The 13895-nt window shown below is 40.1% G+C and overlaps 1 protein-coding gene and 1 non-coding gene across 2 annotated transcripts; one reads left to right on the top strand and one right to left on the bottom strand.

The window, feature by feature from the left end:
• The first annotated feature begins 749 nt into the window (after positions 1-749).
• Positions 750-12478, top strand: tgm2b (transglutaminase 2b). Its single transcript, XM_023423710.2, has 13 exons — positions 750-873; positions 4409-4588; positions 6571-6789; positions 7274-7392; positions 7813-7941; positions 8069-8246; positions 8423-8555; positions 9025-9128; positions 9218-9457; positions 9841-10116; positions 10203-10363; positions 10631-10767; positions 11568-12478. The coding sequence occupies exons 1-13, from the start codon at positions 864-866 to the stop codon at positions 11716-11718; spliced, it is 2037 nt and encodes a 678-aa protein (XP_023279478.1). The 5' UTR covers positions 750-863; the 3' UTR covers positions 11719-12478.
• On the bottom strand, positions 5521-5592 carry trnac-gca (transfer RNA cysteine (anticodon GCA)). The gene has a single exon. It is a non-coding gene; the product is annotated as a tRNA-Cys (tRNA).
• Positions 12479-13895: the final 1417 nt, after the last annotated feature.

Raw genomic sequence — 13895 nt, 5'->3', positions numbered from 1 at the left:
TTTTTATGACATACAGTGAAAGAAAATCCGCTCTGAGTGTAGAGGCCAGAGTAAGATGGTCTTCCATCTTTGTCTCGTGCTCAGCATATAATGAAGACCCACGAACTCTGACGTAATTAACATTTTGTAATGTTCTTAAAACTCACATAGAAACCTTCACACAATGATCACAGGATGATGAGAAATTTTTTTTTACAATTTGTTTAAAACACTACTGATTACCACTACAGATCCATAGGCTTAGACTTATTGATTTAGTTATTCATACAGGAGAGGCAATGGATCATTAAAGAAGGGGGCTCACTGAGACAGCCCAGATTTTTGTGTTATGTCCCTGAATATACTGCATTATCGGTTCTGCTCTTTTGTTGACAATAAGAAAAATACAACATTTCAAGTGCCCTGATAAGATTTGAGTGTAACTAAAATACAACAGCAGTTGATTGATAGGTAACTTTTTGAACCGTTGCATATCACTCAGCTGCTTCTCTCCTGCTGTTGTTTTCCCTTGACTCATCATCAAAACATTAAAACCTTTTGGAAATCTACTGACTCCACCGCCAAACAGAAAGGTAAAGCACTTATGATTTGGTAACTCCGCAATAGATCTTACTCTATCTGACGTAGACTCGGATGAATCATGCACAGAATGTGTAATGCAACAATGCAACATATGTGCACGCACACCGCCCCTCCGGGGTAGGGGAAGGTCGCGTCACGCCCACCCTCGGACTCACTGGCAGAAGGAGGACTATATTAGCCAGACCGAGATAAGCACGGGCAGACAGGGCTAGACACGAGATTCTCGTCTGAGCAGAAGATCCACTGAAGACACAGTTTAGCCAAAGAAAACAGCAGCAGTCATGGCACAAGGTAAGTCACACAGACTTTTATTTATTTTAAAGCACACCATAAATTACCTGTGTTTAAAAAAAAACTGGAAACTCTTTGCTATTTAATAACAGTTTATAACTAACTAAATGGTTAGAAATACATAAATGTCGATTCAGTGACACAGTGTAATGTATTCAAGTAAGTTCCCCCTGGATTGTGCTTTGATGTTTTCTTCAAAGCATTTCCTAATATGGTTCTTTGTGTTAATATAACTTAAATGCTGCTCACTGTCAGTGTATTTTTATGATGAACTTTTTCTGTCAGTGACTGAGAAGTGAAAGTCCAGGAAGGTCAGGCTTCCACTGAAGTATATCATTGTCACTATCATGCTGAGAGGGTTGCAGAGGTACAGTTGTCGCAGCCTTCACATATCATCACCCTGAGTTGGTGGATTGGGTGCTCTTTCAAGCAGACGTTTCATCAGACATCTGAAGTCCAGTGCATTTGAAAAATGTTACACCCTCATGTTTGAACAGATTATTGTTGCCCTGGGACCTTAACATTTACAATAACAGCTGAGAGCAGTTGGAGCCTCCACCGTTTAACTGCTGCTATCTTTACAAGCGCACACACTGCACCCTACAAATAGTTTGCTTTAAACTCTTGTAAAGGCATTCAAAACATCCCTGACCAGAAACTGGTCAAGCCTTCAGGTCTGCTCTGTATCACCTCTAAAAGTTGAAATTGCTGTTGACTTGTGAGTGAAGCATACCACAGATATCTAAGGAGGGCTGTTAGCCACTCTTTAGTAGAACAGACATACAGGTTTCTATTTTAGATTCAATGCATTTTTGTATGTGTGTGTGTGTGTATTGGATAACTGGAACCACCTAGTCTGAATCTTACAAGAAATGTACAGTTTTTGCCAGTTGGTATATTTTAATCTTCTTATTCACAGGAAAAGTCAGTCTGTAGGAGCAACTAAATACAAATATAAAGCAAAACTTGCTGGAAATCCTAGTTTTTAGAATAAACAGCACATCGATGAATCAGCGTCACCTGTTTTCCTACTGTTAAACATGCACAAAACATTCATTTTAAATTGAAAGCGCCTGTGATGAAGCTCTGAATTCAGCATGGGTGTTACCTGCAAGACTGAAAAGTTCTTTTTCTTCAGATGGGAGTTTGCATATTTATTTTTCCAAGGTTAAAATAGTCTGCCCAGTTGACATGAGTGGCATTTTGCTTTAATTTCCTTATTAGGCTAATGCTGGGCTCAGTGCTGCCACAGAGACGGTCCCTCTGCAGTGTGGGTCATGGTTGGTGGAGTGGGAGCGAAGCGTGGGTGTGTGCAGTATGTAAAGCTTAGTGAATAAGGCAGGGCCAAGGCTGAGGAAAGTCTCCCCCCTGCATTCATATTAGAGCACTGGGCTGCTACAAGTTATGTGACCCTATAGAATAAACTGTAAAACAATGAAATGTATTGAGTCTGGCTTGACAACACACATGCATACCAGCTGGCACTGTGGGTTGAGAGCAAATCCAAAGGAATTACGTCATTGCACACTTATTCTGTTGTTTCTGAAGATTTTGGGTTGCAGACTTTAGTATGTTAATTGTTTTCACATTGTGTAAGATGAGGAACCGTTTAATGGGGCTCTCTTGCCTCACTTGAGTGTGATTTATGCAAAACTCCTCTGTTTTTCCAAAGAAAAAGGAGAAAAAATTGGAACTTCTGGGAACCATGTTAGATATTTATTTCTCCTGCTGGTTCTTCAATAAACTGTTAAATAGCATCTGTGCTCCAGTGCGATGCTCATACTTGATACTTGATGTTTGCACCGATCAAATGTGAGTTAAATGGCGGGTGAGTATGAACAGACTGAACAGTCCTCTGCCTACAACAATCTCCAGTTGTCCCGGGATAGTTAGCATTGTCATCTTTAAGGCATTTGCCCCAATTAGATACACTAACGTCTTCAATTAGGAACTGAGCAAAGGTCGAGTTCAGTAAAACATCAGAGCCCTGAGAAGTACTGAGGAATGATCCCTCATGGACTTCTTGTAAAACAGCAGGAAGTCTTTGCAGCTTAGTCTTTGTTTATTTAAGTCTAGCCCAGCCTTGACACCATCACTGCATTCTTGTTTCCAGGGTTTTTCTCATGTAAATGGGGAGATGTTAACCTCCTGACATGGAACAGCCCAGCCAGTGGTTAGCCAGCAGCAGGAGGACTTTGAAGGCATTATATAGGAGGACCTTAAGTTTTCCTACAAACAGGAAATCCAAGGGTGGGAGTCTGTTAGTCACAACACACACTGGAGAGAGGAGGTGGTTGTGTGTTTGCACACCTCACAAGGAGTGACTGACTCTCTGTGTTCCCCTCTTGTTAAACTCATATAGAAAGCTTTATGAGACAAAATTATCTTTCCATAAATGACTGTGAGTGTCCTGCAGTCCACGGTCCAAAGTCCACAGAATGTGTAGTGGCTTTGAAGATGAAATAATGAGCCCTTTACAAACATTTAACCAAGCTCCTTTTAAAGTCACTCAGGAAAGTGAAGTCATTATGAAATTGAATTTGTGGAAAGGAAATAAATTCACTTTTCAGGAAAAAAAAAAAAAAAAAACACATTCACGACCACAACATGAGGAAATCTAGAATCTGATTAACTACGGTTTCCTGGATAATTGACCGCAAGTCTGCTGTAAAAATACATTTGTAATTGTTACACCTTGTAAACATCCCTCATCCTACACCAGCTATACATTTTACAACTTGCACTTCACCAAGACTTTCTTGTAGCATTTTTAAGTGTTTCATAAGCATATACATCATCTTCCTGTTAAATTAAAAGAAGAACCAAGGCACTGACTAAGGAGCTAAACACAGATGTATATACTTTACAAAGTTTCAGTGGTTATACTGAAATACTTTTTAATTGCTACAGTCTGTTGTCAAAGTGAAATTAGCAGGAATCATTTGTTTATCATTATCTTTTGTTTCATCAGTTATTCGTTCTGTACCTATGGTAGGTTTATTGGAATGTGGGAAGAAAGTGAAACACATTGCTATTGCATTACAGATGTTCTGTGTTAAGGCCTCTTTTTCTTGGCATCTGGTATCAGACCCTATGCTCATCCTGATGTTCATCCTTATATTAGTGACTCTCCAGCTTGTCCATGGCTTCTTTCTGGTTTGTTAATGTCATGTTGTCTTTGGGTAACCAACCAATCATGGCCTTCGGCTTTGTTTTAAAGAGAACTATAATTTTACCCCTTTTGTCCGAGGAAACTCTTCCCTTGGTTTCAAGGTTGTAAGATTTAGCTCAGTGTTTATTTCTCTAAATAGAGCAACACATTTATAACAATTGTAGAAAATTGCAAGAATTCTTACAAAACCTACTGTAACACACTGAATAATAGAACAAGTATTTCTCTAGTTACAGTCATGGTAGTAACTCACATACTTCATTCATAAGAATGATACTTGATGTGCATTTACTTTATATTTTGAATAACATCAATCTCTTTTATTGGGTTATATTTTAGTTTTTTTTTTCTTCTTCTTTTAAGCTCTGGACATTGAACGCTGGAACCTGGAGTGTGAGTTTAACAACACCGACCATCGTACTGAACTCAACGGTGTAGATCGTCTGATCGTGAGGAGAGGACAACCCTTCACAATCAGCCTGTATCTTCGCTCTGCAAGCTATCAACCAGGAGTCAGCTCTCTTGACTGTGTTGCAGAAACAGGTACTACTCTCTTATTTTAAAATAACACTTAATAACTGCATTCAGCATTTTATCCAACAGTGGTTTAAGGATTTTTAATATAGATAGAATATAGATAGATATCCCATTTTTTCCTTATCGATATCTATTCCGATACCTGAACTTGTATGTCCGAGTACCGATCCGATACCAATGTGTTAAAAAAATGTTTTCAACAGCTGTATGCTACCGTCCCTGTATGGATGTGATATAATTGCTGTCATTTTTGTATGGCATGGCTCAGGTTAAACCCTTTGTAAAACATGAACAAATACATGAATGTCATAGAATCTCTCTTTTTGTACTGCTCGTAGTGACCATGGTTACAGTGATCGACTGCTTCTATGGATCAAAACGCTTGGGACAGAGTTATTCTTATACAAAGGCTGTTCAAATAATTCACTTATAGTAATCAAGTAGTCTGCTTACAGTGTCCATTTTGGGTCTTATCTTTACAACATATGGAAAAAGAATTTAAAACTGTTGTAGCCTACCACTGCAAGCTGTCCAATGTTGAGGCTTTCCGACTTATTGCTGTGTATCTCACTCAATGGCTGCACCAATTAAAACAGAAACACTTAGTCAAAATGTAATAATTCTCAATAATTTATAGGTAGTAGCTAACCAATGGCTAAAGAAATCAATTATTCTTTGTTGCTCTTTCACAGTGGCTGCCAGTGGCTGTGCAGCACAACTTCCTGTGTAGGCCACTGTTTTAGGGCGGCAAGAAAGAATGGATTTTCTGGATAAGTGCCATTTTTTCTGGATGTGAAACATTAAAGTCTATCAGTATGGGATAGGTGCATAGACTCACATGCTCGCCGACTCTCAATTTAGTATTTTAGGGAGTCTCAGAGGAATTTGTATTGGAATAACTATAATTTCAAAGATAGATGTGAAATCTGTCAAGTCCAGGGGGGCATCTGGATATGAACCAGAGACCTCTTGATCTGCAGTCAAATGCTCTACCATTGAGCTATACCCCCTCTTATGTCCTCACAAACTATCACATTTGTGTTTTTAACATGCTTTCAGATATTTTTGAAGTTTCTGTCCAATGGTTGATACTTGATTAAAACCTTTAGACTGAAAAAGTAAGTAAGCAGCACTTTGACAAGATGAAACATGTGTGTCATAATGATCTTATAATGAAAAGAGGATGAGGGAAAAAACACCGTAGTTACAGTATGTCCTCTCATTGAGAGGAAGGAAGGAAACAAGGTCATTTTTGTTCAGTGTATCTGCTACTGGCTTTTACATTGAGCTTCATTACATGAAACTGTACAATGTTCTGTTGTTGTTTCCATTGTTAACCTAAGCCTCTCCCTCATAGTACTGCCGGTGTTAATGGACTTTGCCGTTATTATTTGGAGCCCCAGACAGCTACTGCATTCCCATGCTTCTGCCGCCAGAATAACTTAGAGAGACACAGAAAATGAGCCGACTCTTCTCCTCTTTTGATATCTGGATAAACTTCTCAAGTAAAGTTTGATAAGACAGCTGCTGCTTGCCCAAACTCTTTAAACAGGAAGTGTTGGTTGCCAACAGGAAAGCATGTGTATAATCACAGATAACAATATCAATCTTTGAAAGTCAAATACATTTGAATGGATAGGAGGAGGACTGTTCATCCCACCCAGTGAGAAATGATCAAACAACCTGCCTTTAGTTTACAAATGATTTTAAGTTTACATAATTCTAGTACTTGACTGTCAATGAGGTCGCAGAGTGAGACTTGAATCCCAGCCAGTTTTGGTCTTAATTAGGTGCCATTATACAGTTACACTGAACATGCATGATAAGATTCCTGGGATGTTTCAACTAAATGTAGCATGGTTAGAGAAAACAGTGAAAATGGCTTTATCCTGTGATTTTCCATTTCCCAAACACAAATATTTCACTAAAATCTCTTTGCTTCTTCCCACATGCAGAGCTATAACCATATTTACCACTGTCACATGCAGGTCCTCAGCCTTCTGAGCAGTATGGCACCAGAGCCTCCTTCGGTCTGTCTGCCAACATTGACACTTCCCGCTGGAGCGCCGCTGTCATCAGCCCCCCTGGGGACATGGTGACCCTGTCCATCTGCTCCGCCCCTGATGCACCTATAGGCCGCTACACCCTGACCCTGGGGCGATCAGGGCGGATTGAGTTTATCCTGCTCTTTAACCCCTGGTGCCCAGGTGGGTAAACAGACCATACTTCAAGCTGTCATGCAGTGGATCCTGTGTGAGGGATTTTAGACTGCAAAGGGTTTTGATGATCATCTTTCATGCCAGAGTTAGATGGAGTTAGATGCGGAAATCGACACCACTCTCATATCTATCTCGTAAATGTAAGGCTACACGAGCAGCTGGTTCGCTTAGTGTAGCATAAAGACTGGAATTGCCTAACAACATGCAAATGAAATATAACATGCTAATTAAGGAGATGTTTCCTCCTGTTTTCAGTCTTTATGCTAAGCTAAGATAACCAGATTCTCTTTAAGTAAAGTGGAAGTTTCAAATTTCATTGAAATGCAGTGACTAAACTCTTATCACCTGCAGGGTGAAAATATATGTGCTTTTAGTTTCCAGGGAATTAAGACCAACACTATACCAGTAATATACTAATTAGGACATGTATTAGAGCAGTCTCACACATGTTTGTTATGTTTCTTGGCTGCAGGTGATGCAGTATACATGGAGAATGAGCAGAGTTTGGCAGAATATGTCTTGTCACAGGATGGACTCATCTTTCGAGGCAGTGCCAAACATCCCATACCCCTGCCCTGGAACTTTGGCCAGGTACCAACACCAACAGCGATACTGTCAGCTTCACTTAATCACATGGGCATAGTCAACGAGGCCAGCCAACATTCTGACAGAGTTTATATTGATAACAGGGAAATAACCGCTTATCAAGTGATTACTGGTCCATTGCATAACTCATAACATACAGTAATTCCTGAACATTTGCCACAGAAATGAACTGACATGTTGATATCTGACACTAATCAGTGTTGTTCTGATAAATGAGGGGAGTGTTATCTTTTTACAGCCTTTTCTTCTGATACAGTGTAATTAGCTTGGCATTAGCATTAGCAGAGCATTATTTTTGACGAATGTCAGAATTAAGCATCTAATTTGCTGTGTGTTTACACCTGTTTTTATTAAAAGGTGAATAATGACAAACAACTGATGTGCAGTAATACTTTTTTTGTTCAGTTTGAAGGTGGAATTCTTGATGTCTGTCTGAGGATCCTGGATATGAATCCTAAATGTCAGAGGAATCCTGGCAAAGACTGCTCAGGGAGGAGAAATCCCATCTATGTGTCCAGAGTGCTGAGTGCCATGGTAAGCCAGATATGCATTTCTGATGCTTCGTAGATATCCCTATAAGTGTGTCTTACCAAAGAAATAAAATCTTGTATTTCCTATATTAAATATGTATATATTTATAGTCCTTTCCTTTGCCTGTCAGGTGAATTGTAATGACGACAGAGGGGTGTTGCTGGGAAAATGGACAGATGGTTACGAAGGAGGTGTGAGCCCCATGTTTTGGAGGGGCAGTCTGGAGATTCTGCGCAACTGGGACACACAAGCCTGTCAGCCTGTGCGCTACGGACAGTGCTGGGTGTTCGCTGCAGTGGCCTGCTCAAGTAAGATATGACAGAGCAAAGCTTGTTGGCCTATCACTAGAAAACACACGTGATTTGTCTCAAACAGACAACATAGCAACATAACACCATATATGTACACACACATTTATGATATAGGTTTTGCTCCTCCTTAGAGTATCACAACACGTATGTAAGTTATTTTTATACCCCGTCAGTTTCCAGAGCCCTTGGCATTCCCTGCAGAGTCGTCACCAACTACCTGTCAGCCCACGACAGCAACAGCAACCTGGTGATTGAACGCTTCATCAACGAAAATGGAGAACTCATTCAGTCCAAAGAAATGATCTGGTAAGTACACGTATGTTTTAGGTATGTAATATTACAGTAGGAGGCAGGTTTGTTTAGTATTAATGTACGTGGAATGTAGTAACTCTACATATTGTGAAGAAAAAAGGCACATACACTCCGAAGACAAATTTATTTGTGTAAAGGAGATTGTCAGGACGACTGTGAATTACTTAAAAGTCACAGTAAGAAACTTTGAAAGCTGTTTAATTCGTATTTTAGTTTCTGTACTTTACCTCAAATAGATTTAATGAACGCTTTCTTGGGGAATAAACAGAACACTTTTTAATCAGATGTACCTCCCATGCGTTTGTAACACCCCCCTGATTTCATTATTTATGAAAGGGAAATGATGTTTATACAAACCCTGAGAGTAGAGATTTACACATCAGAGGTTTAGTTCCGACTTAACTTAAGTCAGCCAGAAAGTGTAAGTGTAGGATCAAGCTGATGGTGTGTGTTGTATCTGTAGGAACTATCACTGCTGGGTGGAGAGCTGGATGACCAGGCCTGACCTTAAATCAGATTTTAATGGCTGGCAGGCCAGTGACCCTACACCTCAGGAGAAAAGTGAAGGTAACAACCGCTCTGCACCAGCGCACCCATGATGATATTTCTGTTCACCGAGGTGGATCTATAATATCAGTTGTCACATCCTCCCTCAGGAGTGTACTGCTGTGGCCCCGTCCCTGTCAGGGCCATCAAGGAGGGCGAGCTCATGTTCAAGTATGATGCCCCATTTGTCTTTGCTGAGGTCAACGCTGACGCCATCACCTTCATGAAGAAAAAAGATGGCAGCACATCAAGAGTCACTAACACTGTAGCCATAGGCCAGAAAATCAGCACAAAGAGCGTGGGCAGTGATGCCAGAGAGGACATCACTCATCTCTACAAGTATCCTGAAGGTAGAGAACACCACACCGTACGCTACTGTATATCATACATGTAGACAAACCTAACTTAAAGTATATTTCTCAGGATGTCAAAATATGCTTTTACCTCCAGTATATACAAACTTCCTCTGCATACCGGCAGGTCACACCAAGGTCACTTGCTGTGTAAATTCCTTCATTTCTTATCAGCATTTGTGTTCATCTTAATGTACATAAACTCAAGTCTTAACTGCCTTTGTTTAAGAAGGTCAGGTTTATGCTGCTTTACTCACACAGACCGTTTGACATGTTGAATATACTATGGAAGTCGAGTGTTCTGGATGGTAAAACTTAAATTTGGCAAATTTAAGACTTCTCTTATTCAGTGTTTGATTTCTTTGCATCCACATTGCTAGGTTCTGATGAAGAGCGGGAGGTTTTCAAGAAGGCCGACCACCAAAACAAGCTGCTCCACCAGCAGCAGAATCAAGGCCTACACCTCGCCGTCAAGGTGACGTCAGACATGAGGAAGGGCTGCGACTTTGACGTGTTTGCTGTGGTTACTAACAACACGCAAAGCGACAAGAAATGCCGCCTGGTGTTTGGATCCTGCGCTGTGTCCTACAATGGGTTCCTGGGAGGGAACTGTGGCTTTAAAGATCTGCTCAATGTAGAACTCGCACCAGGAGCAGGTAAGACACTTCACGGTGTGGTGTTCACATGCATACGCTTTATACACTTGACGTGAGTTTTAAATGTGTTGTGTACGTTCCTCTAGAGAGGCGGGTTCCACTGAGGTTGAACTACTCTAAGTACGGTGGCCTAGTCACTGAGGACAACTTAATCCGGCTGGCAGCTCTGTTGTTGGACTACACCACCAAAGAGACAATACTGACAGTGAGAAACATTGTGCTGGAGAATCCTGAAATCAAAGTCAGAGTGAGTACAGTAACTTGCAACAACAGATATGGACGTTTTAACCAGTCTGGATGTATTATTATGGTACAACAATGGCAAAGAATTACATACACAATGTCCAGTTTAAGGCAAATTCAACCTACAATACTTTGTCTTAGCTGCATGATTGTATACTGTGAAATCAGTGCCTCTTCCTGTGTATTCAAAGAGCTTTGGCCAAGCAAAACTGTATTGTAACTACATTGAGACTTTCATTACCTAATAACGCAAGGTGGCTTTGCTCTGCAGATCCTGGGTGAACCCAAGGAGAATCGAAAACTGGCTGCAGAGATCACCCTCCAAAACCCGCTGCCAGAGCCGCTGGAGAACTGCTGCTTCAGCATCGAGGGGGCCAACCTCACCGGGGGAAACGTCATCTCTGAGAGGTATGAGTGTCTCGTGATCCAGCTTTTGAGTTTGCCCTTCTTCTCTCACACAGAGCGCCAACTGACCAGACATAAATTAGAAACTGTGACATTTTCCTCAGTAGACCTCAATTTCTCCCTTATTCAGTCATTTGAATATTTTTTTCTTCAAGACAAAGAAGCAGAAAAGAAACAAAAATACATACCAGGACCTTTGTACATCATATGATCCTGTGTGATGGAAATTTTCATCACCATTTGAATTCCAAACTATGAGATATGTATTATTTGGTTTTATGATTTCTTGTCCTGGTCACGGTCTCGTCCAGATGTCTGGCTGGATGCGCTGCTGTTTAGTCAGGACAGGAGCCCACTGGTAAAGAAAACATGCAGCACAGGCGTTTACTGGAGCAAGCAGTGGATGTAGACAGAATGCACTGGATGAACTGCCCGCTTGTTATTACTCAACAATGAGCTCCCTAAATACTTTAATCTTATTCAGTGAGTAAAGTGAGGAGGAGCCAATCAAGTACTTTACTGTGTGCAGCTTTGGATGTCTGACTGCATGAACATGATGCATTTTCATGATCAGCGCTATTTTTTGGCCAGAGCTCTGGTAGATTAAAAAGTTCATGAAACACTTATTAAAGCATATGTCAAACCTTCACTCACCATCTCAGCACCATCTCCATAAATAGTCATAGCTGTCCCTGTCAGTGGTAATCAATTGTCTAAATATATTTATGCGATCAGTCTGAAGACTGTGATAAAGCCCCCCCTGCGTGTGTCACAAAATTAATGTTTAAATATTTATCCCACAGCCTGTCCTCCTCAGTGGGACCAGGGGAAGATGCCAAGGTGAAAATATATTTCACTCCCACCCATTCTGGGCTGAGAAAGCTGGTGGTCGACTTCGACAGCAACAAGCTGTGTCACGTCAAGGGCTACAGAAACGTCATTATTGGAAAATAGAGCTTTCCATCCTTTACTGTCCATTAGACAGCACTATTCTCACTCTTTTTCATTAGAACTGTTTATTCCTCCACCATTCTGCAAAGCACTCTTTTGCACAGTTTTTAACATATAAAATGTTTGTCTATTCTTACACTTTGCAAACTCATTGTATATTTCTGATTGCTACATGTGAATCTATTTTTATTCAGAGCCAAAAAAATTTTAACGAGACCTGAGAACTTTTTGTACTCATTAAGGCGAATTAAATATGTGCATGCAAAAGTTTTAAAGAGAATCTGAACTATTTCTTCTCATGCTCTGAAGTGATGAGTAGTATTTTAAGTACCATGTACTATTTTTAGACTTTCGAGGTGCTACAATTAAGAAAGCTGTTACACATGTCTCATTATTTTGTAATATTATTTCAACCAGCCACACTGCCGTCACGCAATCTTTGATGCTGTTTGACAAATGACAGAGCCTGAATGCAATGTGTGGGGTTTTTTTTTATTTCCAACAATCTGTATTTTTTGCACATTCTCCTGACAGAAAAACTAATGAAGCATCTGGACTCAAGATCATTTAATAACCCTGCAGTGCCACTGCAATGCGAGGTGTTTTTCTTTAAAGAGCTTAGTAAACCCCTCTCCTGTCCAGTATAAATCCTTCACCACTGATCATACTCACTGAGACGAAACCTAATCTAGGTTATGTAATATTGCATGTATTTTCATTTTTCTGCCAAGTAGATCAATAAATCTTTCCTCCCTGTGCTCTATCTTTTGTTTTTCCTTTTTTTTTGCCTGTAGTTCTAAGCCAAAGGGACGGGAAAAAAATGGCACCCGTCTTTATCTCAATTTCCCTGTCTACTGTGACCCCTGCCCTCTGACCTACCCAGCCTTTCGTGGGAGTCTTAACACCTTCAGTGCCAGTGCCCTTAATGCCTCCAAATGAACAGAGGGGATGATACTGACTTTACAGTAAAATCCAAGTGTAATTGAGTGAAACAACAGCAGAAATGAAATAATTGGAATCTTGTTTTAGCACCTTTTGTAGCCACCGCTCTCCTACGGTGCACAGAGCCAGTGTATGTGCTGCTGGATGTATCCTCCGTCCTGCAGAGGACACTGACTACTGGCAGGAATAGTGTCTCAGCTGCTGCTGTTGTGAGCTCAACTACAGATGTTATTAAGGAATTATGCTCTTAAGGCAACGCACACTGTGTGGCAATTTTTCAGTGATTAAGATTTAGTGTCTAGTCAAAAACTCTTTTGTTCACAACAAAGCTGCAGTGCTACTCCGTACAAGTTGTGTTGGTCCTACAGCCTAAAACAAATCACCAACTTAAGGTAAAAAACATATTTTCCTATTACTACCTACTGCATGTGTATATGCAAGTATTTGTGCATGTGTGAATTAGTGAAGGATAAAGGAAATGCTGCTCTCTGCTGGTCAGAAACAAAACCTCCAAGTTCTGAACAGGAAGTCGGAAAGCCGACTGCAGAATGCATTGTTTATGTTGTACAGTAGCTGGCAGCAACAGACAAATGTTTCACTGATGATATCATTTTTGTCTAATGTTAAGATTTTATATAGACAATCAAAACTGAATTACCTACCCTCCTATCATCCTATACAAGATACAAGGAAATTTGTTTGCCTTTTGCCCACTTTTTGGCAGGAAGCTCCCAGTCACAATATGTATTAGTTTAAACACTATCAAATGTGATTCTACCACACAGTTTAAATTAAGGACACAAAAGTTTCTGCTTCTAATACATAGTTAAGATGAATAAGAAATTAAATAAACGTATATCAAATTTAACAAAATAGATCCATCTAAGAGTCTGTTGTGTTACATCAAAACTAAGTTTCCTTTGACACTTACATTACATGTGAGTATTTTATTATGCTTCAATGGTTAGGGTTAGGGTTTCTGTCCTTTGTATTAATCCTTTAATTCATCACGAGAAATCAATTCTTCAACATGATTCAGTCCTTATCTCACAGCAATGTTGACTTTGAGGCTCCTTCATGTGTTTCCTTGTATACACTTCATCACCAATCAGCTTGAACACCTTTAATTTAATATATTATAGAAGACAAAAGCAGAATCATGGGAAAAAAAAACACCATATTCATTTCAAATGAATGTATTTAACAGAACAAATACCAAACAGCAGCACTTAGAACAA

This window comes from Seriola lalandi, unplaced genomic scaffold (genome assembly GCF_002814215.2).
Source record: "Seriola lalandi dorsalis isolate HSWRI2012SDOR001 ecotype SW California unplaced genomic scaffold, Sedor1 jcf7180002054692, whole genome shotgun sequence".
Lineage (NCBI taxonomy): Eukaryota > Metazoa > Chordata > Actinopteri > Carangiformes > Carangidae > Seriola > Seriola lalandi.
The sequence above is the reverse complement of the archived record's forward strand: the minus strand, read 5'-3'. Positions and strand labels throughout refer to the sequence as shown.